At 49.8% G+C, this 27743-nt stretch overlaps 1 protein-coding gene across 3 annotated transcripts; it reads left to right on the top strand.

Moving 5' to 3' along the window:
• Nucleotides 1-257: 257 nt before the first annotated feature.
• ZNF777 (zinc finger protein 777) lies at nt 258-27642 on the top strand. Of its 3 annotated transcripts, none has more exons than XM_059933128.1 (6): nt 258-345; nt 5090-5950; nt 6965-7091; nt 9204-9317; nt 22612-22863; nt 26122-27642. In XM_059933128.1, the coding sequence occupies exons 2-6, from the start codon at nt 5105-5107 to the stop codon at nt 27276-27278; spliced, it is 2496 nt and encodes an 831-aa protein (XP_059789111.1). In that variant the 5' UTR covers nt 258-345; nt 5090-5104; the 3' UTR covers nt 27279-27642. The 3 variants fall into 3 exon arrangements, with proteins under 3 accessions (XP_059789111.1, XP_059789109.1, XP_059789110.1); XM_059933126.1 differs by lacking the exon at nt 258-345 and adding an exon at nt 969-1110; XM_059933127.1 differs by lacking the exon at nt 258-345 and adding an exon at nt 969-1110 and having other exon boundaries at nt 22612-22812.
• Nucleotides 27643-27743: the final 101 nt, after the last annotated feature.

Raw genomic sequence — 27743 nt, forward strand, 5'->3', positions numbered from 1 at the left:
CATTCTGTCCTTTCAGGTCGAAAACAACACTCGGGCGTTTCACAAAAGCACCCAACCCCCTTGCTCCCCTGGAACCCGGGCTGCACGGAGCCGGTCACATGAACTCCGGGCTTTCTTTAGTGTGACGGGTTTTTTAGATCCCTTTGTGAGCGCAGGTTTTGAAAGGGAACGACCCGGGTTCTGGGTTTGAGAGGAGCGGGGGGATCCGGCGGTAGGAAGGCTGTCGGAGCCAATCAAGCCGCCTCCAGACCCCAGCACGTCGCCTCGGCCGCGCGCTGTTATTTCTCCTCCGCTCTCCCGCCTCCGGGTCTCGCCCTAGGGTGCCCGGGGAGGCGAGGACCCCAGGTGAGAGGCCGGGGGCCCCGGGGGGGTGGGAGGCCCGAGCGGTTCGGCCCGGGCGGCACGACGGGCTGGCCCGGGGCTCAGGGCGTGTCCGTCGCCGCCTGGCTGCTCGCTCGACACTGTTCGCTCCTACCGGCTGTAGATGGAGCTGTCTGGGTTCCTGCAGCCTCCGACGAGCCTCGGAGTGTTTCTCTTTAAACGGCCTGAGAGGGACATGCCTCCCAGGATGCAGTTTGTATCAACATGGCAGCTGCTGTGCAGCTCCCCTGCTGAAGAGGCGCCGGGACGGCAGCGCAGCTCGCAGCCGGGGCCGGGGCCGGAGCCGGGGTCGCAGGCGCGGCCGCAGAGGGGCGGCGCGCGGGCCGGGGGCCGGTGCTGAGGGCCGGGGCCCAGCTCGCGGCCGGGGCGCAGCCCGCCGGGCCGCCCGCACCGCCGCGCGACCCGCTCCGACGCCGCCGCCGGGCTCGGGCGCTCCGTCCCCGCCCGCCCCGCGCGCCCCGAGCAGGCCGGGCCCGACGGCCGCGAGAGCCCGGGCGGGGAAGGCCGGGCCGGGCCGGCGCCGCCTGCGGAGAGCCCAGGGGCCGGCCTGCGTGGGGCCGCGCGGCGGCGGCGGCGGCGGCGACTCCGGCCCGGGCCGGACAGCACAGGGCCATGGCCGAGGCGGCCCCGGCTCCGGTGAGGGCGGCCCGCGCGCGCACGGACGCGCGGACTCGGGGCCCTGGGGACGGCCTGCGTGTCCCGGGCTCGGCGGCCCGGCCTGGGGTCTCGGTAAGGGACGGAAACGCCGCGACGTGGGGGCGGGGGACCCGGAGGGCTCGCGCGCCCCTGCTCGGGAGGGGGGCGCTGCGCGAGGGGAGCCGGCCGCCGTCCGGGCGCGGCTGCGGGGACGCCAGGGGCCTGGCACGCACGCGGGCCCGGAGGCGGGCGCCCGGGCGGCGCGCCTCGTTCCCTGCGGAGACGGCGCCGCGTCCGTCGGGGTTGCCGCCGCACGTTTTCCGCAGAGCTCGGCCCCGCCGAGCCTCCCGCGGCCGGAGCGCGGCGCTGACGCGGCTCTCCCCATTTCGCAGAGCGGAGACACTGAGGCACGGACACCTGGCGGCGACCGGCCCTGCCTGCCCCAAGGTCACGTAGCGAGTCATCCGTGGTTCGGCGCCCGCGTCCGCATAAATGCCTGCCTCCGGGCCGCGGGCCTGGACGGGGAGGGGGCGGCCCTGGCGGCGGCGGCCTCCCCTGGGGTGGGGGCCGGGGCCGGCGCTCGGGCGACGCGGCCCGTCGGGGGGGAGGTGACGGCCGTGTGGGAGGCCGGGCAGCGCCCAGCCGAGTGTCCCCGGCGTGAGGAGCAGGTGACCCTCGGGCTCGGGCGCCTCGGCCTCCAGTCTGCGTCCGGGGGACCCGGTCGAATTCTGGGTGTTCGGACGGATGGGGTCTGGGGAGCAGGCTACTAAGGGTTTGGGGGCTGGTTTGCCTCTTCAGTGGACCATTTTTAAAAATCAGTCTCAAAGTCTCCCCGCAGACCTGCTCTTTGAGATGCAGTAGCCGTGTTGTGAGGAGGATTGCTGCATGGGGGGCAGTGCCCTGAGCCTCAGTTTCCTGTTGTGTGCAGGAAGGGGTCGGGATATAGAGCTTTCGAAAGAGCCTCTCAGGTCTTACAAAAAAATGATCATGATAATAAGAATGATAATGATAATATTAATAATAAAACTCTTGGGAAAATAAAATTAAATGATTTTTAAATGCTTAGATTTCCAGGACCCTTGAATGGTATATAATTCTGGGTGAACCACACTGGGTCATACAAGACAATGGCATGGCTTTCTTTATAAGTCAGGTATAATTATGTATTTTTCTGCAAATGAATGAATCCTGGAGACCCCATCCTCTTAGGATACATGGGGTAGGGAAGGTGGGTTAAATCCTGTGAAATGGAATTCTCCCCCTGCCCCCAAGAGTTTGCGAATGCAAGCTTATTAATCTCACATTTTATATTTACAGCTCCATTCCTCTCTTTGGCCATTTCTTTCTGCTCAGGGTAGTATCAAGCCACAGGTTTACTGGGACTGGTGAAATTACAGCAAGGGGCTTTTATTTGGGGGTGGTGGAGGGGATGTGCTCCTGTGGGCCCCCCATTGCTCTACAGTCCTCCAAATCCGGAAATGGACAGAGACAGTCTAATAATAGAGAGCAAAGAACTGGTATTTTCCTTTGCGCTCTGAGTAGACTAGTTAGTAAAGATGTCTTGCGCTAATGGCTTAATTTACTGTCCTGAAGCTTCTCTACATTGTTGCAGTTAAGCCCCTGTATTACTCAGGGGGACTAGCGTGGCCCCTGGGGATTTCCCCTTCCTCCTACTAGTTGTAGGCAAATACCCTAATCCCCCTGTGAGGACAGGGCCATACATGTGCCTATTGTGTTGCATTATGTTCGTCACTTTCCCTGTGTCTGAGGCTCCTATCCCAGAGGGTCGTCCAGCCTTGCCCTCGCCTGTGAAGAGTTGAGAGGTGGCTTAGTTGTTGACGAGCCTTCAGTTTCAGGGCTCTGTGATTCCCTTGAGAGTGCTCGTGGGATTTTGTGTATGTGCCCATGTGTGTTTTTTGAGGGGGAGAATCCATAGTTTTCATTAGCTTTTCAAAGGGGTCCCTGACCCCAGCATTAGATGGAAATGTCTATGGGCAGGGCCTTCCCACAGGTCTTTGTTTAATCTCCAAGCCTCCGAATCTTAGAGGTAAAGAGGATTCAGAACACATACTGACCAGCTGTCTCATCTGACAGATGAGGCCTAGAGGTGACCTACAGTGTAGGCGGAAGCCCAGGCTCTGGAGCCAGACTGCTGTGTGACCTTGGGCCAGTTACTTGGCCTCTCCAAGCCTCCACAACTTCCTGTGCTAAGTGTGGATAAGAATTCTAGTGGTCCCTGTTTATAGGGTTTTGTGAAGAGTAAATTAGATAACCCTTTAAAACACAGTTCATGGCACATAACAAATGCCAGATAATTGTCAGGGCTGATTAATCAGCCCTCACATCTGGTTCCCTGCAAAGCTATTGGATCATACTACCTCAAAAACCTTTTGCCTGAACAAGGTCTTAAATCTTCAATCCTTGTCTTAAAAGCGTGATGCTGTCTCAGATAAGCTACACATAAGTGAATGAATGAACAAATGAAAGAAAGAAAGCAACAGAAGGTATAAATAGGTTTAGATGAGTCTTTGATAGATGACTCAAGGAACTTCATTATTAACTCTAATAATTTCTTTGTAACCCAGTCATTTATACTATTCATCCAGCAGACATCTGTTGGGCACATACTGTATTTCAGAGTGGACACCAGGAATATGCTAATTTTCAAACGAAGAAAAGGGAAATTTCAGTTACTTTAAAGCTCACTTCTATATGGCACACAGTAATCGGCCATTCAGCAGATTCATTGAAGGAAGAGTATGAGGGAACGGACAAACATTGATATAGAAGAAATTCTATTCAGTTCCAATAAACATACTGACATTCTGGATAGATAGATACAGAGCTGGTCACTCAGAAGACCTTGGCTTCACCTCTGTGATGACACAAGCATTCCCTGAACATGGACATGGCAAGGTGGGGAATGGGGAGAGTGTGAATGATTGAAACCCCCTTCAAGTAATTGAAGGAATCGGTCTTTATCTTGGTTCTAGTCTCCACCAGCCTTGACACAGCTCACAGAACTGGTTGACTTCAGCTTTGCCTCTGGTCCTTCCAGGCCTCCTTTCCTCCTCATTCCCCACCTCACGAACCATGGGGAGGACTCCGGATGGCCAGGGTCCACCTACCCGCCGGGGACCATCAGCCCCGGGAACCTTGGCTCCCTCAGGAGAGTCTGAATGGCCACGCCCACACCTGTCTCAGTGTCTGTCTTCTGCTCTGTGTGTAGCAGGAGCCAGCCTGAATGTATGGTAGCCCGTTCAGCCTCTCCAGCAGGGGCTGGGTCCATTGAACGTGCCTCAAGGGCAAACCTCTTCCACATCAACCCTTTGAGAAATGTTGTTAAGTCAGCAAGGCAGCTTTTATCAAGGAGTCTGGGAAGCTTAAGGTACTTGTGTGTCATCGCTGTTGGACAAAACAAGGGAAAGAATATGGGCACCACGACTGCCTGATAATACAGGTAGAAGCGGTGGGGCTGGATGTCAAGTTCACCTTCGGGGTAAGTGCCTTGACAGAACCGGCCCCAGCTTGCTGGCAGTCTTAGGCTAGCCTGGCATTGACAAAATTCTGCTCTATTGGTTTTCAAAGTTTTATTCTATTTAACCCTCAATGCTCGAAGAACTCAGTGAGGCAGCAGCTGTGCCAGGTATTATGACCCTTATTTGGTGGATGAGGACCCTGAGAACAGAGAAGTTGAGTAAGTGGGCCAGGACAACCCGGGCAGCATTGGTGTAGACAGGACTGAAAGCCAAGTGTCCTGATTCAAGGCCAGTATGCTTTCTCCTCTCCCACACCACTACTCATGAGAGGACACCTGTGCGGTGTATGTTGTGAAAAAGGAGATGGCTCTATAGAAGCAGAAGGTGGCATAACCATCTTTTATTTGTTGTTAATAGCAGTTGTCATTGATGTGTAGATCAACGCTAGGGTCTCAAGAAGAGATTCATGTCCATGGAACATATCTTATTGCTACGAAGCCTGAAGCCCTTTTAATATAGGTACTTATTTTGGGGATTTATTTGCCAGCTGGACACTCTGGCCTTCAATCCTGTCCTTTCTTTTTGGAACACAGGTCCAGCAGCTGGACATGGAGACCCAACGCTCCTCACCTCTGTCATTCCCCAACGTTGTGCAAGAGGAAACCCCGCGTCAGACCCCTGCCGGACTCCCTCGAGAAACTCTGTTCCAATCCCACGTTCTTCCCCCCAAAGAAATTCCTTCCTTGTCTCCCGCCATTCCCCGGCAAGGCTCCCTACCCCAGACTCCCAGCGCTCCCAAGCACGAGACTTCTGGCCGAATGCCGCATGTGCTCCAGAAGGGACCCTCACTCCTGTATCATGCCGCTTCCGAGCAAGAGACTCAGATCCAGGGCCCCCTGACTTCCCAAGAAGAGGCCCCGTATCCACCCCCAGCTGCTGCTGAACCAGAGATCTCACTTCTCTCCCACTCCACCCATCATCAAGAAGCCCCACTCCACTCCCCCGAAGTTCCCGAGAGAGACCCCTTGACCCTTTCCCCCACAGTTCCCGAGACTGACATGGACCCCCTGCTCCAGAGCCCGGTTTCCCAAAAGGACACCCCCTTCCAGATCTCTTCTGCGGCCCAGAAGGACACACCACTCCCGACGGCGGAGATCACCCGCTTGGCCGTGTGGGCTGCCGTCCAAGCGGTGGAGAGGAAACTGGAGGCCCAAGCCATGCGGCTCCTGACCCTGGAGGGCAGGACCGGGACAAATGAGAAAAAGATAGCCGACTGCGAGAAGACGGCCGTGGAGTTTGCAAACCACCTGGAGAGCAAATGGGTTGTGCTGGGGACCCTGCTGCAGGAGTACGGGCTGCTGCAGAGGCGGCTGGAGAACATGGAGAACCTGCTGAAGAACAGAAACTTCTGGATCCTGCGGCTGCCCCCAGGCAGCAATGGAGAAGTTCCCAAGGTAACTTTATCCCAACCGGGGCTTCCCAAGGAGTGACCAGGACTGGAGTGTGTTTTAGGAATTTAATATCAAAGAAAGGGAAAGCCACGGTTAAGAAGGAAAACAGTATGACGATACCTAGTCACCAACTTCACATCGCTGAGAACAGGACACAGCAAAACCCAGTGATTTCTCCTGTTGATAAAAGCATAGGCTATAGACCAGAGAGATGACCTAGTGATGGGGGCTGTCAGTGTAGAAGGCGTTCAGTCTGTGATGTCTGAGGATAAAAGGCAAATTGAAGGCCAAGTGGTCGAGCTGTGGACAAGTGTGAACCTGTGTGGTTCCCCGTGGAGGTGGAGGGAGGACTTGGTGAGATGTTACAGGGCGGTGTCCTGCTCAACATTTTTATCAGTAAACTCATAAATCACGTTAACGCCAGTAAAAATATGATTTCCAGAGGTATCCTAAAAAACCAGAGGATGGTTAGATTTTAATATTATTTCCCAGAGGAAAGCACTTAAACGTGAACTGGTTTTCTTTCTGTTCTTTTATGCTACTGCCCCTTTTCACAGCCTCATGGAGGGAAAACACGTGGACCGTGTTGCCTAGGCCAGCACTTTGCAGATTGTATTGTGTACACGAATCACCTGGGGATCTTACTAAATGCTGAATCTGAACTAGTGGGTCTCGAGTGGGGCCTGAGAGTCTGCATTTCTAGTGAGTTCCCCAGTGGTGCCATTGCTGCTGGTCTGCAGACCACACTTTACAGCAGCAAGGACTGTCCTGTTAGGAAAAGGACCAGACATCACGGAGCCCTGACTCTCGGGCCAGGACAGTGGCTGAAGCCTCCTAATTTCTAGGGAGGTCCTTGGTGAAAACCCACAGCTGGGCCTCTGGGCCTTTCCCACTCCAGTCCTGAGCGTTTTGAGCCAGGCCCAGGGGGCCAGAGCTGTTGGCAGCCTTGGGATCTGGCAGCTGAGGGCCCGTGATGCCTTCCAGTTGGTCCGAGCTGAGCTTGTTGTGTGGTTTCAGGTCCCTGTGACGTTTGACGATGTGGCCGTCCATTTCTCGGAGCAGGAGTGGGGAAACCTGTCCGAGTGGCAGAAGGAGCTGTACAAGAACGTGATGCGGGGCAACTACGAGTCTCTGGTTTCCATGGGTAAGGAGATGGCTTCGCTGCCCATGGCTTCCCGCCTGCTGGCTGGGGGTTCGTTAGGAGGCCCTGGAGCTCTGAACTCCCAGAGACAATTTTCAAGAGCACAGCAAATGAGAGCAGACACCCGTATACCCACATAGCTCAGCGCAGCACAGATCAGCACAGCTCGTAAACGGAGACTCCGCTCTACCCGCGGGGGCCGGGGACAGACTCAGACGTCAGCAGTCTCTCACCTTTGTATTATTTTCCCCGTGGCCCCTCTATACGTATATATACATACATACATATATATATCTGTTGAAATTAGTTTGTCCAGCCAACTATTATTAAGCAGAGTGTGAGGTGCTTTATGAGAATGACATTTAATCCTCACACCTTGCCCGTGTGGGAGCTAGGACAGGTGTCAGCCCTCCTGATAGACCGCCCAGGTGGCTGAACGCTGTCGTCGATTGAGAGCTTACGTCCCCCAGGTTCTCGTCCCGCTCGCGCAGAGACGAGGTATGACCCGGGGAGTAAACGGTCGTCCTAGGTCCCTACCAGGAAGTTGAGACTTCACTGGGATCTCTCATACCCCACAGTCGGTGGATTCTTGTTGTTTTCGTTAATGAGCATATTTGAGGATGAAGACCTGGAAAATAGGCTTTAGATGTATATGTTTCCTTTTCTCTGATATGGGGAACTCTTTGGGCACACAAAAAATTAGAAAAACATTAAATACGCTGTTGTATAGAAAATCCGATCCTTGCTGGAATTGTTAATTTTATACATCTATACCTCTCCATGGGGTAACTTTTTTTTTTCTGTTCTTTTTAAAGTATATACATAATTGTGAAAATGCGACAATTTAGATTTGTGTAATAAAGAGCAGTCCCCACCCCCAGCCAGCACCGCTCCCCGGAGGTAACGCTCCCCAGAGGTAACACTCCCCGGAGGTAACCACCGCGAACCCTTGGGCCGACATTGTTTCTCATCATTTTGCTGCACTCGTGCACATGCGCTTTGTGGTTTGCACAAATGGGATCCTTCACTTACTTTACCTAACAGTAGTCAGAGACAGCTTTCTGTGTCAGCGCAGAGCCCTGCTCGAAAGACAGTGCAGTGTTCCCGATGAACCGTCGGGCTGTTGGTATAGAACTATTGTTGAGCAGCAGCCTGAGCCCCTCTTCCCACTGCCACAGAGGGTTGCAATCAGCATCTCTGCATTTGCGCTCTTCCGCGAGGATTTCAGTGGGATGGATTCCAGGAGGTGGGTTTGCCGAGGAAAGAGGGTGCTCGTTTACAACGTCACGGGCGCTTGCACGGGCCCTACCCAGGGCTGTGTATGTTCACGTAACAGAGTGTGACAACACCACCTCCACACCCTGGCCGGAACTGGGGTTCCCCTATTGTAAAGATTTGTCTTTTCTGATGGGTGAAAAATGACGCTGCATTATCGTAACATGTATCTCTTTGATGATTAGGGAGCTTGTGCGTCTTTTAATATGTTTATTGGCCATTTGCATATTTTCTACGAATTACCCATTCATATTTTTGGTTTTTTATTTTACTAACTGTAGAGGCTCTATATATAATTACAGACATTAATCCTTTGCCTTATGTTTTACACGTGTGTGCGTGATACTATTTCCTCCAAGTTTCTTTATCTTTTAAATTTATTTCCAAAGAACTTTAAACTTTTTGTAATGTAAGAAAAAACCTATCAGTGTTTTGTTTCATGGCTTCTATATTTTATCAAGATCAGTTTTTTAATTTATAAAATTTCAAATATCTTCTGCCTTTGTCATGAAAACCTGAGCTGGCATTGGCCACCTGTGAGCCACAGATGACCAGTTTCCATCAGTGAGCAAGTGGTGCCCCACTGCTGGTGCCGCTGGGAGGACCCGGGACGCGGTTAACACACACACACACACACGCAGTTAACACACACACGCGCACGTGCGTACACACTCTGTGTGCCCTGAGGAGAAGGGCTGGAAACTTGGCCCTTCCTTTTGCAGCATTGCCAGGCTTGGGTAGGGCAGCTGCTCCCGATGTCACACTCACACAGGTGACACCTTTGTAGCATCCAGTGCAAACTCACCCCATAGGATATCTTCTTTTCTTCCTCCTGCGCAGACTATGCAATTTCCAAACCAGACCTCATGTCACAGATGGAACGCGGGGAGAGGCCGGTCATGCAGGAGCCGGAAGACTCTGAGGAGGGCGAGGCGCCTGCAGACCCCAGTGCTGGTGAGTGGCTGCCAGTGACCGAGGCCTTCCAGCGCTCAGGGGGCCCGGCGTGGGGTCTTAACAACCCACACTAGACCCTGGTGGGCTGTGTTAGCAGGCTGAGTGCCTCAGGGAAGCCTGCAGGTGCTGGGACCCGCCTGGGGCCTCCTTGATCGCCAGTGGCCCTAGTGGCTGAGCTGGGAATGCCGTTGCGTTCATTGTCTCGGGGAGCTTTTGACATGACCGAGCGTCACCTCTCTCTTTGTGGGAAACAGAACCGAAACTGACAGAGAGGCGTTCACTTGTCAGGATGCTGGTGCTGGTGAGCCTCGAGCTCCCAGAGGAGGGCCACGTCCCTGGTCCTGTGGCCGGTGAGTGAAAGGACAGGGACAGATACGGGCTTCATCTGAAGCATCCTCCAGTGTGTGGGGCGGGGTCCAGACGAGGCGGCGAGGCGGCAGAGAAGCTCAGGCCGGCCTGGCCGTGGGCTCAGGTGCAGACGCCGGCGTCGGGCTGCCTGCACTTGAACCCCGGCTTCTCTGCGTCCTCGCCCTGTGGTTTTTGTGACTCGGCCTTTTGGAGGCCCGCTTTCTCATCCGTGAAACAGGACTGGTACTGATAGCCAGGGCCTGGCGTGCTGACCGGCAGGTTCCAGTGGCCCAGGACACGCCAGCTGCTGCGTCCGTCCGCGTGGGGAGCCGTCCCTTCCACAGCGGCCGCTCAGCAGCCCTCACACTTGCACGGCAGTGCTTTCGGGGTGTGGCTCGTTCCGGAGCCCCTGCTGTGGAACTGCCCTTGGACTTGCATCACTTCCCTTGAAGGTCTTCCGTGGGAGCAGATCCTTGTCCTTTGTAGCCAGATGTCATGGGTGATCCTGTCTTTTGAAAAAGGAGGATGGTCTAGCAGGAGAACTCACTGGGGCCAACAGTCAGGTCTTGTATGAAGTAACGTCATCGACTCTGGCACCAGGAGGAGGTCCAGAATCACGTGCAGTCGTGTCGGCCCCAGGGAGTAGGAGCAGAGGTAACTTCCAGAAGAGGCAGGACCCTGAGGAAACATAAGTGCTGGCGTGTTTCAGAGAAACCCTAAACCAGCATTACTTTCTAGAGATTTGTCTGGAGATTTAAATGGAGGGAAGAGGCAGATCCTGAATTCATTCTGGCAGACAAAATAGATGGATTTAAAAGTAGATGAGGTGAGAGTGGGTGTCGGGGACAGGGTGTGGCACGGGGCAGAGTGATCTTTTGTTTGGAGGAAAACAGGTCTGTATGTGAAAGGTTTGAGCGGCCGCATCCAAAAACAGGTGTCAGTGGGAACGGAGAGAGTCAAAGGAGAAGAAATCAGAAAGAGGGCTTGGGAGGCAAAGGATGAGAAAGGGGAGAGGTGGTTTGTGGTAAAAATCCTAGAACCCATCCGCTGTCCCCGTGGGGTTTTGTGGTCCGGGTACTGCTTTTGTAGCATCCTCTTAGAAGGGCTGGGATGGGAACATGGGCCCCTTCCTCTGTCTGCTGTTCACACCCTCATCACAGGTGGGCCTCCCACAAAGTGGGGCCAGAATTGAGAGCAAATAACTCCAGCCCCCTCGGCCCCAGGCGGGGTTGGTTCTGGCACAAGCGCGTCTAAGGCTGGAGCTTCTGTGGGCAGCGGCGGCCTCACAGAGGCTGCCTTGTGTGGCTGGAATGTGCCATTTGTTCCACTAACCGTCTCAGCCACTAGGAGCCTGACCGGAGGGAGGGCAGGCGAGGAATGGGAACCACTGCCCCGTGGGCCAGCTGTAAACTCGCACTTCTGTGTGCCTGCAAGGCCCTGGCCTCGGGGTAGCAGGCTTGTCCTGTGAGTCTGCAGTTATCAGAGCCAGTGGTCACCTGTCATTCGTGTGTCCTCCCCCCTAGAAGAGTGGCCACAAGGCCAGCCCTGGGCCAGACCCAAAGGGTGATACCAATTGAGAATTTTCCTGGTTCCAAGTACACCAAACATGGCAATTTTGTGAACTGGCTGAGTAAATGCATTCAATAAACTAGTATTTATGGTTGGGATCCCTAAGGGCAAGGAGACCTGAAGGTGACTTAGATAGCGACCCTGCTCTCAAAATCCTCCAAGCCGGGGCTCCCATTCATGGCTCTTTAAGGGCGAATAGGAGGCCTGGGGAAGCCAGGGACCATTGTCACCTAACAAATTAGCAGAATAAAACAAACAAGCCAGAAGCCATGGCTGAAATCCAAGTTCTCATACACTGTACATAGTTTCAGGCTTTTTAAAAAGCAATTTGATATTTTCTGGTCTTCAAATATGTTTTAAATATTTAAAATGTTCATTTACTTAACCTAATAATTTCCTTTCTGAGAGTCTATAGCCTAGAAAAGAATCCAAAAATATGGATTAAGATGTACAAATATTATATTACATTATGACAGATGTTTATACAGCCACTAAAATCACACGGGAAGAGTTTTTACACCATATTTTCCCTTGTATGTTTATTATTAAGTTCATCTAATATTTTTTGTACCAGGTACTATGTCAAGAGACTGACGTTAACAAACTAAACACCCCAGATACGTAACACTACAGCCAGCCCCTGTGACAGTGCTGTACAGACGGGCCTGCAGGGCTCTGGGACACACAGCAGCAAAGGCCTTACTGAGACCAGGCGCCCAGCAAAGGCCTCGGAGGAGGTGGGACTTATAGTGGAGGCACAAGGGGGCGTTCCCGTTACTCGGAGGAGAACTCCTCAGAGGGAGGGAGGACTGGAAGCGAGGAAGCTCTCTTTGTAGCCCAGGTGGGAGGCCTGGCATAGCCCAGGGAGCACAGTGGGTATTTGCGAGGTGTATTTTGGCGTCGGTGGCTGGCGGATGTCGAATATGAGGAGAGGGGGTCCCGAGGATGAGTCCAGGTCGTGACGCGAGTGAGAGGGTAGGTGGGGACAACAAGAGGTTCCAACCCAGAGGAACGCGTTAGGTGTGAGGTCCCAGGACACGTCAAGGAGGTGGTGTTGAGAAAGCAGCTGAGTAGAGGAGCCTGGAGCTCACAGAAGAGCCCTGAGCTAGAGACAGACGTGTGGGCCTCAGTAGCGTGGACGGGATCAGCTTTCCCAGCCTGGACGGGAGAAGAGAAAGAGCACAGCCTGTGCCCTTGGCCTGGGGCCCTGACTGTTAGGGTAGATTTGGAGAGTTGGAATATATAGGTCTGGGTGGAGCCCAGGTGTTAGTTTTGTTTGTTTTTAAGCTTCCAAGATGATTCTCATGTGCAGCCAGGGTTGAAAGCCACTGCTGTAGGATTTGGAAAAAGGAGGAGGAACCAGAAGAATCAAAGGGAACAGGAGTGGCCAGAACGATAGCAAGAAATTAGGGTAGTGCATTGTCGGGTATCTCAAGAGAAGAGTGTTTCCGGAAGGAGGGAGCGTGGTTAACAGCGTTGAACTCTGCAGCGTGGTTTAGTTAGGCAGAGACTGCGCGGTGTCCATTGGATTTGCAGATTGGCAGCATCAGAGTGACCTTAGCAAGAAAGAGAAACGTTGGTGGCATGGTTGAGGTGGAAGCCTGTGAGTGGGCTGAGGAGTGGACGGGAGGTGAGGAAGTGGAGATTGTTCCAGTGTAGCTGTGGGTGGGGAAGAGAAACGCTGGCGGGCCGGGCAGTGTGGGGACTCTTGTTTGCTTAAGATGGGGATTGCCAAAGCCTGTTTGACATGTTGACAGGAATGAGCCAGTCGATACGGGAGGTTAATGGTATAGAGGTGGATAATGTAGGGACTTCCCTGGCGGTCCAGCAGTTAGGACTCCGCGCTCTCACTGCCGAGGGCCCAGGTTCGATCCCTGGTCGGAGAACTAAGATCCCTCAAGCCACGCGACATAGCCAAAAAAAAAAAGAAGTGGATAATGTAAATGCAATAGGAAGTCAACGATGTTAACAAAACTAGGGAAAAAATGGGATGGAAACATACCCAAGTCATATTTCTCTATGTTTTTTTAGAATTTTCTGAAGTGAGTGTATATTACTTCTTATTCAGCAAAAATAAGTTTTTTTAAAAACAACGCATGAAGAAAGACTTCAAGTTAAAGGTGGCAGATTGACCATGTGTTTACTCCCACCTCCCCAAGACCTTCTAAAACGAGAGCGAAGGGACTTTTTTTAAAGGGAACGGACAAGGAGACAACGGCAGCTAAGTTTTGGAAGGCTGAGACCAGATGGCTGGGTGATTGCTGATTGAGAAAGCAGAATCCAAAATTGGTATTGGGGAAGAAACCCAGTTTGCACTCCACCCCCAGCCCTGCTCAAGACTCGGGAACTAGCAGTACCAGAGATTCCAGGTGTCTTTGGAAATGGGGGTAAAGGTGAGGCTAAAAACAGAGCATTGGTCAAACATCTTAAGAGGCCTTTAAACACTGCCATTTCCCTCCATTGCCTCACCCGACCCTGGTAGGTGACCAAGGCTTATTCTCTGGAGATGGTGAACAACAGGGTTTCTGGATGTGGACACCAGGCACGATTGGGGTGGGTGCCATGTTGAAAACAAGGGAATGAGTGAAGCTTGACAGAGATGTTGAGATCTCTAGCCTTCTTCCCTAACCTGAATCCCAAAATGATGCTTACATCCAAGATTAAACCCTCAGGGCAGGATATTGGAAGAGTCTTATCTAGAGATGCTTGGGGCCAGCCCAAGAGATTTCCCAGGGAAATGATCTAGCTAAACAATCCTGCTGGGAAACCAAGCCCTACCTGAATGCACCAAACTTGCAATTCTCTTTTGAATATTCAACTTTTAATATAAATGGACAACCAAGAACCACAAGACATTTGGGAAGAGCCTCTAATATACAGAGACAAAGGGGGAAAAAAAGAAAAAATAAATTTCAAGGAAACAGAGACCATACGGGGGCGGGGGGGGAAATATGTTTAAATATTTATATATAGTTATACATTTAAAATATGCATTTTTTCATATTCCTTAGATAAAATAAGTGAATGTATCCATGACAAAAGTATAATGCTTATCTAAAAAAAAAATAAAAAGGAACTCTTAGAAATTAAAAATATAATAATGCAAATTAAAAACTCAGTAGCAGTGTTAGAAAATAAAGTTGAATACACAGCCCAGAAAATAGAGCAAAAAGACAAAAAAGAAAATAGGGAGAGAATAAGAAAAGTAAAGGATGGAAGTCTAATGTCCAGATAATAGAAATATCAGGATAAAAAAATAACAAAAACAGGGAGAAGGGAATTAGAGATGAAAGACTTCAGGAAAAATTCCCAGCGCTTAAAGACAGCTTTCCAGATTGAAGAGCCCACCAACTGTCCAGAACAGAGGATGAAAATTGACCCAGCCTTAAATACTTCAGCAAGAAATTTCAGAGCAACTGAGGACCCAGGAGATCTGACAGACTTCTGGGAGAAAGACCAGGTTCATGCAAAGGAACAAGAATTAGAATGGCATTGGACTTTTCAACAGTATTGGAAGCTACAAGACAGTAGAACAATTCCTTTAAAATTCTTTAAATTTTAAAACTGGAAAATATTTTCCAACATTCTAGAATTTGATATCTAGCCAGACTAATCTAATTAAATAGGAGAGTGAAATCGAGACGCAGAGATGTTCAAGGTCTGCCATGCGTGCTTTCTCAAGCTGGGGCAGGTACTTTGCCAAATGAGGAAGTAAACCAAGAGGTGTAAGGAGCTCCAGCACAAGAGAGGGGAAGGAATCCCTGGGGTGCTGCCGAAGGGGATCCCCAAAAGACAGCTGTGGATCTGGAGGTACCAGTCCACACTGGAGCATACCAGAGGTTCCAGAAAGTTTTTCTTCAAGTAGGTAAAACTGAGGAATCCCCATTATGTTTGTTTGGATGTTCTGAGAGGAGGGTTATAGAGCAGGATGGGGGGAGACATTGGAGCTGACTTAGTGGTAATTAATAGTAAGCTAAGCAAAAGAAAAGAAAACCAGCTCCAGGGGAAGCAAAAAGGTTTACAGGCATAGAAGAGTACTTATAGTATGCTACATGGTTCAATTTTAAATAGCATTTACATAATCCAGTAATGTAAACACCCAACATTAATTCAACCAGAATTACAGGCTGGGAAAAATCAGGGATTTGGAAGAGATGTGGATGGTTGGGGAAGAGATGGTCCTCACCTCCAGCTCTTGGAAGTCAGTAGATGATGCTTGAAATTGAAAACTCAAGGAGTAGCAATGCCATTATGTTACGTAGAGTTATGAATATAAGTGACAAAAGAATCAGCTAGAAGAATTGAAAGTGATTGCCTCTGGGGAGCAGGTTGGGGGGTGGAGGGGAGCTTCTTAATGAGGTTTGAAGAACCCTTTATCCCTCTGGCCTATGTGTACGTATAACTTTTTTTTTTGATTTTTAAAATTAATTAATTAATTTATTTTTGGCTGTGTTGGGTCTTCGTTTCTGTGCAAGGGCTTTCTCTAGTTGCGGCAAGCAGGGGCCACTCTTCATCGCGGTGCGCGGGCCTCTCACTATCGCAGCCTCTCTTGTTGCAGACCACAGGCTCCAGACGCACAGGCTCAGTAGTTGTGGGTCACGGGCCTAGTTGCTCCGCGGCATGTGAGATCTTCCCAGACCAGGGCTCGAACCCGTGTCCCCTGCATTGTCAGGCAGATTCTCAACCACTAAAGAAGATTGTAAAAATTAATATACCAAGGTTTAAAAAATCTAACAGAAAGTGTAGCCATGAAAAGGTTGGAAAGCCCGTGGCAGCCATCATTTCTTTGCTTTGAGCTGGTGGAGAAAGTTAATGTGGCCACGCTGGTTTTCACTTTCCAATGAAACTCTGAAGTTACATCAATGTAATTCAAAAAGAAAAAATGCAGAGAAAGAAAAGTCCCATATAATTCTCTCTTAAGAATCAACAGCTCGGGGCTTCCCTGGCGGTCCAGTAGTTAGGACTCCACGCTTTCACTGTCCAGAGCCCAGTTCAATCCCTGGTCGGGGAACTAAGATCCCACAGGCTGCACGGTGCAGCCAAAAAAAAAAAAGAGAGAGAGAAGAGTCAACAGCTTATTCCTTCCAATTGATGTGCATATAGTCACACACACGGCCTTAATTATATAATACTTTCTCATTGTTAAAAAAATTTCTTCAAACAATATAGAAGTACATTGTTTAGCAACTTGCTTTTTCCAAAAATATATCTTTGACATCTTTACATGTCAAAACATGTAAGTCTCTGTTTTTTAAATAGCAGACGTAGTATTCTGTGTATTGATTTCATACTTTAAATAAACTCCCATTGGTATACATTTAGAGTCTTTACAAGTTTCAGTGCTTCATTAAAGATCCTTTATAAGTAAATCTTCATGCACTCGTCTGAAACTTATTTAGAAGTAGACTTTCTGGGTCAAAGGATATACCCATTTAAAAATTTAATAGATATTAGCAAATGCCCTTCAAAACAATTGTGCCACTTTACACACCCTCATCTATGCATGAGAAAACCTGTTTCCCCACACCCATGCCAATAGGTGGTATTATCTTTTTATTATTTGCCGGAGTGATGGGTAGAAAAGACAATATTTTGATGTTTTCATGCAACCTCTGTAAGAGTGATGTTGAGCATATTTTCACGTATTTATTGGTCTCCAGTATGTCTTATTTATGAATTATCCTTTGCCCATTGTTCTTTTGGATCATTCATCTTTTTATTATTGATTTATAAAAGCTTTTTAAATATTAAGGATATTAGCTGTAGTCTGTCTTACGTATGCAAATATGTTTCCAAATTTATGGTTTACCTTTGTGTGTATCTGTGATATAGCTGTTTAAAATTCTTGTGTCCAAATTTATTAAGTTTAAGTTTCTATGTATTCAGATTTACCAGAAATTTTCTTTATGGTGGGTGGGCTTCATACCAAGTGTAGAAATACTTACTCGGCCTGTTTTATTCAGTAAACATTATGATCACAGGCCTTGGACCTACGAGCTTTCCAAAAATCTATAAAAATATTTGAAAGCTGAAATAAGATATTTTTTGCTCCAGAAAACAAAAAGAAAATTACAAAATGTAGATAATTAAATGTTTAACTGTGTCTCCCAATATAACATTATACCAGCTTCATTAATTATTAAATTTAGTGTCCACAAACATTTAATACGTTTGAAAACAATTTGTAGCAGAGATTTTTCCCATCTCAGAAGAGTTCTTATGAAGAAATGTGATTACAGAGACTAACAACCAATCACAAATTAAATGTTTATCACCAAACAGTGTCAAGGCAAAGCTACAAAAATTTTTTTCCAAAAAATTTACACCAAAAGATTATAGTTGGTATGTGTTGTTCACGTTTAATATGTTTGGTGTGACTGACCAGCTTCCAGAAACTAAAGGAAGGAAGGAAGGAGGGAGGGGGAAAAGCTGTGTTTTTTTCTAATACTAGTATGATTTCATTATTTATGTCTAAAGTTTTGATTCATCCATAATTTATTTTGAGGTGAGATACGTGAAGATGGTTTTTTTGTTTTTTTCCTTGTAGTCAGGAAGCCAGTTGTCTCCACTTCATTTACCTAAACGTTTTCCCACTGGTTTGAAATGCTACCTTTGGTCATAAACTATATTCCCACAATGTATATGTCTTTGATTAATTTTTTTTAAAGGAATTCCTTTTATTTTTATTTATTTATATTTATTTATTTATTTATTTTTGGCTGTGTTGGGTCTTCGTTTCTGTGCGAGGGCTTTCTCTAGTTACGGCAAGCGGGGGCCACTGTTCATCGCGGTGCGCGGGCCTCTCACCATCGCGGCCTCTCTTATTGCGGAGCACAGGCTCCAGACGCGCAGGCTCAGTAATTGTGGCTCACGGGCCTAGTTGCTCCGCGGCATGTGGGATCTTCCCGGACCGGGGCTCGAACCCGTGTCCCCTGCATTGGCAGGCAGATTCTCAACCACTGCGCCACCAGGGAAGCCCCTGATTAATTTTGTAAGTGAAATAGGGAGCATTTTCTTTTTTCTTTTTTTAAATTTTATTTATTTATTTTATTTATGGCTTTGTTGGGTCTTCGTTTCTGTGCGAGGGCTCTCTCCAGTTGCGGCAAGCGGGGGCCACTCTTCATCGCGGTGCGCGGGCCTCTCACCATCGTGGCCTCTCGTTGCAGAGCACAGGCTCCAGACGCGCAGGCTCAGTAATTGTGGCTCACGGGCCCAGCCGCTCCGCGGCATGTGGGATCTTCCCAGACCAGGGCTCGAACCCGCATCCCCTGCACTGGCAGGCAGATTCTCAACCACTGCGCCACCAGGGAAGCCCCCTGATTAATTTTTTTAATGGGAGAACAGATTACTGCTTATGAATGCAGTCTGGTTGTCAGAACTCTTTCAGAAGTTGTTTGGGGCAGAGAGACCTTTTTGGTGGGAAACACTGGTTTCCCTGCTGTCTGACAAGTGGGGGAGGGGCGCGAAAATGTGTAACTGATGCACATTTCAAGGGAAAAAGAATTAGATGCCATAGAGAGGGGCAGACGAGTGCTTGGGGGTCAGAGGAGAGCACACTCACGATGGGCTAAGAGCGGCCTGGGACGTCTGGTGGAGTGGGGGTCTTGAAGGAGAGGTAAGGATGAGAAGGCAGTGGTCTTCGGGCTGCAGTACCCATGCCCCGGGGTACAAGAGTCTTTCCAAGAAGGCACAACACAGAGGGCTTTGCGGGTTCAGCTTCCAAGTCTTTGTCCATCTGTTCTCCTTCATAAACGCATCAGTGAGGGCACTCGACACCTGCGGCCCCTGTAGCGCTGGTCCTCATCTCCCATGTCTCCTACCAGTGAAAGGAAAAGAGGAGGCGCCTCCTGCCCATCCTGCCTTATTATGGAGTGTTTCTCTGATGTATAAAAAGCCCTCTGGCTCACGAAACAAAGAGACAAGCCAGAATGTTGGGGGACAGAACCAGAAGTACATCGGTGGCTCTGGGGCCTGGATGGCGAATTCTTTTGGAAGTTAAATCATTTGGAATATTTAGCTTTTGACAAAATTGAAAGAGAACCTAATTAAGTTGTCAGCTAATAGGTCATTAAAAACAATTTTTGATGATATGTTAACCATGTGCTTTTGCAGTATTTATAATTCAGAAGTTCAAAGAATGGAGTGATGATTCCATAACAAAGCTCCCGCCAGCCCAGCTACAGATCTATGTAAATGAGCTCTCCCAATGGTTATATTTATAAAAATGAAAAATAGGAGCAGATTTTATTCTGAACACTGTCTCATTCAAGCAATAAGAATATTCATTCTCAGATAAATGGGGAAGAAGTCCCCATCCATCCTTGTAAGAGGTACATTTCCTACAGGTTTCCTATCTTGAATAATTATTTTTCATTCCACAATAATAATAACTAAGGATGACTTAAGCCAGGCAGACAAGTAACACTTAGAACCCTGTGGTTATTAGAAATGAAAGCAAAATTAATCTTTCCATTTACATAACACATTTCTGTGCAGTAAATGAGGTGATCAGGAAGGCACCTAAGCATAAAAATATGTTCTATTAGGCTAAAATTCTGTGGGTAAAGTGGGAATGGAAATAGAAGTCCGTGGTGAAAAGGGATGATATTAAAATTTCAAGTATCAAAGAAGAACTTGTTTGTGTATTTTTTAAGTGAATAATGGTGGGTTTTAGATTGCTAGGGTTCTTAGATTCCATTGGCAACATTAAATGGCAATGGAAGAGTTTATTTTAAAATATCAATATTTACAATACTCCAGAAATTACATCTTTAGCAGTGATTGAAGCATTTTGTATATTTATTCAAAAAGGTGCAAACGGGTACATGGTTTTAAAAAATTATCTTAGGGAGGAGGCAAGCAAAATATCTTCAGGAGTTTTGAAGTCAGGGAAGGTATCTTTCCGATGCTGGAGTCATAGTTGCGGATGTAGTGCAGAGCCCAGAAGAGAGGAGGCCAGAGGAGGGGCACGGGAGGAAGGGGATGCAGGAGGATGACGTCGAGCTGGAGCAGGAGGAAGCCCAGGATGTGAGTGTGGGTGACTTTATCTTCTTTGTAAGGCAGAGAATAGGATGAAGACGTCTTTGGAGAGTCGAGTTGGAGGGAAGGTAGGCACGGTCTGCGTGGAAAGCTGTGGGGAGTGCAACCTGGGACATTAGGGCCGCTTTCTATGCGGTCCACTCCCCAGCTGTTGGGAATCGATTACTTGGCTGATCAGAGAGGAATTAAAGGATTGCCAAGCATCCGAAAGAACCCAGCTTTAGGTCACGTGGCATCAGTTGCTAGCGTGACTGGGCGGTCTGCTTTCTGGGCACTGGTTCACTTTAGTATGGGCGGGACGAGTGGATACGGCGAAGGACAGTGAGAAGCTTCGTTCACTGGGTTCCTGGTGCCTTTTCTTTTTTCCACAGCACACGTAATCACCTTCTAACGTACCATATAATTTATTAATTATGTTTATTGCCTTAGGTGAGATGTAGGAGAGCGGGGAGCTATGTTTTGTTCACCAATGTGTCCCACCATTAGAACATGCGTGGCACATAGGTGGTGCTCAATAAATAGCTATTGAATAAACATTCAAAGGATGAATGAATATGTTCATGCATTATATGTTTATAATTTCCTTAATTGACAATTGATTTTCAACCTTTAAGGGACTTCATGCTAGCACAGCTCTGCCCATATGCAAGAAAATAAAGGTGAACCCCTACCTCACACTATACACAAGATAAAAAGATATTTCAGGTGGAATAAAGAGCTAAATGTAAAAAATAAAACAATAAAAACCTGGGAATAAAATCTAGGAGATCAGATGAACCATCTAGGACCAGAGGAGACCCTCTTAACTAAGACAGAAAATCCAGGAGCCGTAAGAAAGAGAGACATATTTGACAAGATGAAAACTTTAGGAAAGTTATATGATAAAAGTCAAAGACAAATGAAAGATTTGGGGGAAATATTTGAAATGCCAGTAAGAGAAAATGGGTTATCTTTAATACAGGGATCAAAGGACTCTGACCAATTGACAGAACACGGTTCACATAGAATCAACTCTAAAAGGCCAATAAATAAAAGAAATGATATTCAGATTACCCTCGTCAGGGAAGTAGAATTAAAGTATCAGTAAGTTGTCACTTTATACCCATCAGACTGAGGAAGATTAAAAAGAGCAGTGGTGTCTGTTGCTGGCAGGCACGTGGGGAAAAGGGCTGGTAGAAATGTGAATAGTCACAGCCTGTGGAAAAGCAGTCTGATGACATCTATCAGACTCTAAAATATTTTTAATTTTTGACCCTGCAGTCCCACTCCTGGGACTCTCATAAAAATAAAAGCACTATTTTATGGTTAGAGATATAAACACATGTTTATGGCAGTGTTGTTCACCATGGCAAAAGCCTGGCAGCAGAAAGTGAATGTTGTCAATAAGGAAATGGTGGAACACGTTGCTGTATTATCCTCACCGTGGAATATACGCAGCTTTGAAAAGGAACGCGTTAGCCTACAGAAATCGGTGTGAAGGGATTTCTACAAGATATTTGGGTGAGAAAAGGAACATAGAGGATTATGTATAAGGCAATTTTATTTTTTTTAAACCAGTAATGGCCAGAAAAGAAAAACATAAATGTAAACGTGCTGTGATAAATCACTATATAAGCATAGAGGAAGTGTGAGGGCAGTTATGGGAATTACCTGGGAAGGTCGTACCTGTTGAGTGGGGAGCGAGGAGAAGGGGAGGCAAATTAAAAGGGGAAAAAATACTGCACTAAAGAACAAAAATGTGCACTAGAATCCTGTTTATTGAAAGTGATGCCTGTGTGTGTAACGACATTTGAAATTAACTTACAGATGTACAGGCAGATTAAAAAAAAAATGTCAGGGCCATGTGTGTAATCAGATGCTGTTTAACGAAAAACTAACCCCGCAGCCCCTTTTGTGCCTGTAAACGGGGGCCAGGAAGGGGCTGGGGGCCTCTGGTTTGTAGGACACCTGGTGGGGAAGTGTCGAAAAGGTGTGCGGGGAGACCAGACGATTAGCCTTTTCTTTATTCAGCTTGGTAGAGGGGGAGAGAGAGAAACTGTTGCCTTTGGCTGACCTAACCTGGGAAAGGGAATTAGGATCTCTTTCTAAAAGAAACCCTTATTTTAAAATCACAGGGGGTCATGGAGACAAACTTGCGTCTATTTTAACTTGACTCCAGTTCATATTCAAGGCTACACAGTGTCCATGCCTACTTACTGCCAACTCAGGATATTTCTTCAGGGTCTCTAAAGTAAGAATTTTGGAAATATAAATTCTAGGGCCACAAAACCCTGGGCAGGTGGAATGAACATGTTCTGGATTCTCTTGTCCTCCCCCCACCCGACCCCCGCCCTCTCAGCTCACGACGGGATCGTGATTAAGATCGAGGTGCAGACCAACGACGAGGGCTCCGAGAGTCTGGAGACGCCGGAGCCCCTGATGGGCCAGGTGGAGGAGCGTGGCTTCCAGGACTCGGAGCTGGGGGACCCGTGCGGCGAGCAGCCGGACCTGGACGTGCAGGAGCCGGAAAACCCGCTGGAGGCGTCCACGGAGAGCTCAGGCGAGTTCAGTGAGCTCAAGCAGATGCTGGCGCAGCAGAGAAACTGCGCGGGTGAGTGGGGGGCTGGCGCCTGTGGGGGAGCCGCCGGTCTCCTTTCGAGGGGTGCTGTGCCACTGAGGGCTCAACAGGCGTGGCGGAACCAAGCACGGCCTCAGCTACAGCTTCCCTGCCTCGGGGTTTAAAAGCATCCGCCTCCCGGCAAGGAAGGCGGGTGTTCACAGCCAAAGGCCCGGTCAGGTGAGGACATCAGGGGCTGGCGGAGATCATCTCTCCGGCCCCCTCCCTCTACAGGCAGAGAAGGTCCCACACTAGTGGCAATGCTAGAACTTCCATCTCCCGACGCGTCCTTGGTCATTCCCTCGTCACACTGGAAGCCTCAACTGGCTTGAAGATTTCCACCCTTGAAGAGCACATCTTCGTAAAGGGCCGAGGCTGCTTTTTCAGGTAGAATCTAGGCATCATTTTTGTTTGATCACAAAACCTCAGGGTCACCATTCTGCACATTCTTGCTCCCTGTGAGGACAAGGAAACAGTGAGGAAGTGGGCTTGCAGCAGCACGGCCAGGACATCTTTTGTGGTCAATTTTGTGATGCTAAGCCGTCCTTGCAGGCCTGAGAAAAGCCCTGTCTGATCATCGGGGTGTATTTTTTTAAATACACTGCTAGACTTAGCCTCTATTTTATTCAGGAATTTTACAACTATATTCATAAATGAAGTGAACCTGAACTTTTCTGGAATCATCATTAAGATTATTCTAGACTTATCAAAGGAACTGGGAAGCTTTTGCTCTTTTTTCTGTATCCTAAAAATAATGTGTAAGATAGGAATTCTGTGTGTTCCTTGAAAATTTGGTAGAACCCACTTGGGTTTTGGTTTTTGTCTGTATGTTTTGTTTATGTGCAAAAGAGTCAATTGACAAGATGAAAACTTTAGGAAAGTTATATCATATCAATTATCATATTTGGTATCATATGACCATATGATATCAAAGTTATATCAATAATCATATCAATATATTATTTATACTTAGAAATGTATCCACATCCATTTTATTTAGGTTTTTTTAAAGTATTATTTTGATGATTTAAAAAATTTTTTTTCATTTTATTTTATTCCCTTGCAGTTTGCCTTTTTGCACATAAAATATGGACATTCTTCTTGGTCAAAAGATGGGTATCTAACTCCTTATATTTAAATAATTGCATGATACTCGAGAAATCTTAATATACCATGTTGTCTTTCATTAGAGAATAGTGAAAGACACAAGGCAAATTGTGAGAATTCGTTGAATGGGAGCTTCATAAGAGCAATTCCAGATTGCCCTTTGAACACTCCCATTAATTCTGTTAGTACCATTTAGTAATATTGTAAGCTTTTTGTGGGATTTCGAGACCTGAATTTTAGGGCCAACTGTTTCATTCTTATTTCATTAAGAAAGAACAACTTGGAAACTCAAGGAGAGTTTAAATCTTCCAAGGCCCATATTTCCCCCTCTGCCTTTCATAAACAACCCTATTTTCAGGATAAACACCAGGGCAATGAGTTACCAACCTCTGAAGCTGCTTCCTCCTTCCTGATCTTTTAAGCTTCGTGTTCCAGGGATGTTCTGGGTCACTTCCTGCTGAGAGTCCTGACAGGACCGAGGCAGCATTGTCTTACGACGGGAGGCCTGAGCTGGGACTTGGCACACCTGTGTTCTCATTTTAACACTGCCACTTACTGGGTGCAGAGGAGTAGCTGGAAGTGCTGTGGCCTAGTGGTCACTGACAAACTTGAAGACCTTGGCCAGGTCACGAACACTGCCAGCTTCAGTTTCCTTATCAGTTGAGGGGACAGACTAGCTGGTCCTTAAATTGCAAGCTCTGAAAAGGTCTGACTTTATTTATTTGAAGACATTACTTGATAGTGCCAAGCTCGGATGCCCCAAGTCTGTGAAATGGGGATAATTCTTGCTTGACGTCTCCCATAAGGTATTGTGAACATGAGAGAGCATAGGTGTGAGGTGCTTTGAAAAAGTTCTCATTTGTTTGCTTTTGAGAATTCTGCAAATGCAGACTATTACAGTACTGCATCTTCCATCTCACAGGTGGACTCAAAAGTGAATGACTTTCTCATGTCACACAAAGTCGGCAACTAAAAATAGAGCTCCCCAATTAAGTGTTTAGGGAGGGCCAGGTAAGTTCAAGGCACCTGAGAAAATTCAAATAGGTGCTGGAGGCCTCTCCTTTTCTCTCGGACTTACATTCCCCAGGGACCCTGTAGAACAGCCAACATCTTAGGTCCTAAAGGGCCAGGCTAGAGGGCGGAGGGCCGGCGGCGGAGGAGGACATCCACCATTTGGGGTGTTCGTGGAACACTCACCGTGTGGGGGGCATTGCACACCCGAGCTTGTGGCAAAGGCAGAGGAAACCCCCCACCCCAGCTTCAGGGTCAGGGCTGGTAGAGTCTGTGCAGGTGAGTCATGCACCTGTGCAGGTGAGGTGCCCCGTCAGGAGACGGGGTTTTTAAGTCTCGGGGAGGCGCCCCCGCACGTGCTAGCGGCTCGGGGGGCTTGAAGGATGCAGGTTGGGATGGTCAAGCAAGGTTGTCAGGAGGAGACAGGATTGGAGTGGGGTGTTACGTAATGGGCACGATTTGGAGACACGGAGGAGGGTCAGTAAAGGCACCTGAGGAGAACTCTCCAGGTGAGTCCAGGAAAGGAGACCAGCGAGGCCGAGCAGAGTTCGGGGAGACGAGACCGCAGAGGGGGGACGAGGCTGGGAACTTGATGAGTCAAGACCCTTTAGACTCTGGCGGTAGAAACCCAATCCTCAAGTGGCTTAAGTAAGAAAGGGGTGTTTATCGGCTTGGAGAGTTGGTAGGTCCTCGAGCATGCCAACCTCAGGCGCCCTGGACCCGCTGCCTCTCCGGAGGGTTCTGCGTCTAGGTTCCTTCTTTCCTGCCGGTCCCTGCCCGCCAGCGGCGTCGGGCGATGGGCACACGCAGCGCCCGCGTCCCACCACGAGGATGCCGTCGTCCCTGCTTCCTCCGCATAAAATTCCAAGGCAGGTCTTCGACTGGCCCATTTTAGGCCTGGGCTCCTTCCTGAGCCAAGCTCCGCGGCCGGCCTGGCTTCCCTGGGCCGCGGGAGCGGGAAGCTGCATTTTCCCGAAGGAAGGCCTTGGGGCGGACGATGCCCACGCAGTGCCATGGGCGAGGGCGAAGCGGGGCTTGCCTCCTCCGGGGTAGGGGCGTCAGGCAACACCTAACGGCGTCTTGTCTCTCTCTCTCTCTCTCTCCCCTGTCCCGCGTCCCGCGTCCCCGGAGCAGAGGGGATCGTGATCAAGACGGAGGAGCAGGAGGAGGAGGAGGAAGAGGAGGAGGAGGACGAGCTGCCGCAGCACTTGCAGTCCCTCGGTCAGCTGTCCGGGAGGTACGAGGCCGCCATGTACCCGACCCCCCTGCCCGGGGAGCTGTCCCCCGAGGGCGAGGAGAGCCCCCCGCCGCTGCAGCTGGGGAACCCGGCGGTGAAGAGGCTGGCGCCCCCGTCGCACAGCGAGCGGCACCCGGGCGAAAACCGGGGCGCGGCCAGTCAGCAGCAGCGGAACCGCCGCGGCGAGCGGCCCTTCACGTGCATGGAGTGCGGCAAGAGCTTCCGGCTGAAGATCAACCTCATCATCCACCAGCGCAACCACATCAAGGAGGGGCCGTACGAGTGCGCCGAGTGCGAGGTCAGCTTCCGGCACAAGCAGCAGCTCACGCTGCACCAGCGCATCCACCGCGTCCGCGGCGGCTACGCCTCGCCCGAGCGCGGGCCCGGCTTCGCCCCCAAGCACGCGCTCAAGCCGCGCCCCAAGTCGCCCAGCTCGGGCAGCGGCGGCGGCGGCCCCAAGCCCTACAAGTGTCCCGAGTGCGACAGCAGCTTCAGCCACAAGTCCAGCCTCACCAAGCACCAGATCACGCACACGGGCGAGCGGCCCTACACGTGCCCCGAGTGCAAGAAGAGCTTCCGCCTGCACATCAGCCTGGTCATCCACCAGCGCGTGCACGCGGGCAAGCACGAGGTCTCCTTCATCTGCAGCCTGTGCGGCAAGAGCTTCAGCCGCCCGTCGCACCTGCTGCGCCACCAGCGGACTCACACGGGCGAGCGGCCCTTCAAGTGCCCCGAGTGCGAGAAGAGCTTCAGCGAGAAGTCCAAGCTCACCAACCACTGCCGCGTGCACTCGCGCGAGCGGCCGCACGCCTGCCCCGAGTGCGGCAAGAGCTTCATCCGCAAGCACCACCTGCTGGAGCACCGGCGCATCCACACGGGCGAGCGGCCCTACCACTGCGCCGAGTGCGGCAAGCGCTTCACGCAGAAGCACCACCTGCTGGAGCACCAGCGCGCGCACACCGGCGAGCGGCCCTACCCCTGCACGCACTGCGCCAAGTGCTTCCGCTACAAGCAGTCGCTCAAGTACCACCTGCGGACCCACACGGGCGAGTGAGCGCGGGCCGCCCCGTCGCCCGGCCCGAGCCCGGCGGGCGGGGACGGGGCGCCTCCGAGCCCCTTTGCTGTGAGCCCCCCTCTCCCTTCGCCCCTCCTCCCAAGGACGCGGGGTAGTGAGACCAGGTCGCTGGCTGCCGCGTTTCCCCGGGGCCCCAGGTGGGGAGCGCGGACCTGGGGAACCCCTTCGGGCTGTTAATTTCCTTGACAATAAAATGGATGAAACCAATCAGCACGGGGGGCGTGATTTGGCCGCCGGCCACTCGGAGGGGCGGGGCGGGGCCACTTAGTAGGGGATAGAATTTATAATTACGTTTTGGATACTGTGGTTCTATTTGATAATAATAGAGTAATTTTTAAAAGACGAGCGTTTCCTGTTTGCCGTTTTTGTTTGGTTTTGAAGGGGGGGGGTTTGAGAAGGTGGCCGAGGGGCGTGTGCCTAGTGTCAGTGGACAGGTTCTGTTCA

Source organism: Balaenoptera ricei, chromosome 9, assembly GCF_028023285.1.
Source record: "Balaenoptera ricei isolate mBalRic1 chromosome 9, mBalRic1.hap2, whole genome shotgun sequence".
Taxonomy (NCBI): domain Eukaryota; kingdom Metazoa; phylum Chordata; class Mammalia; order Artiodactyla; family Balaenopteridae; genus Balaenoptera; species Balaenoptera ricei.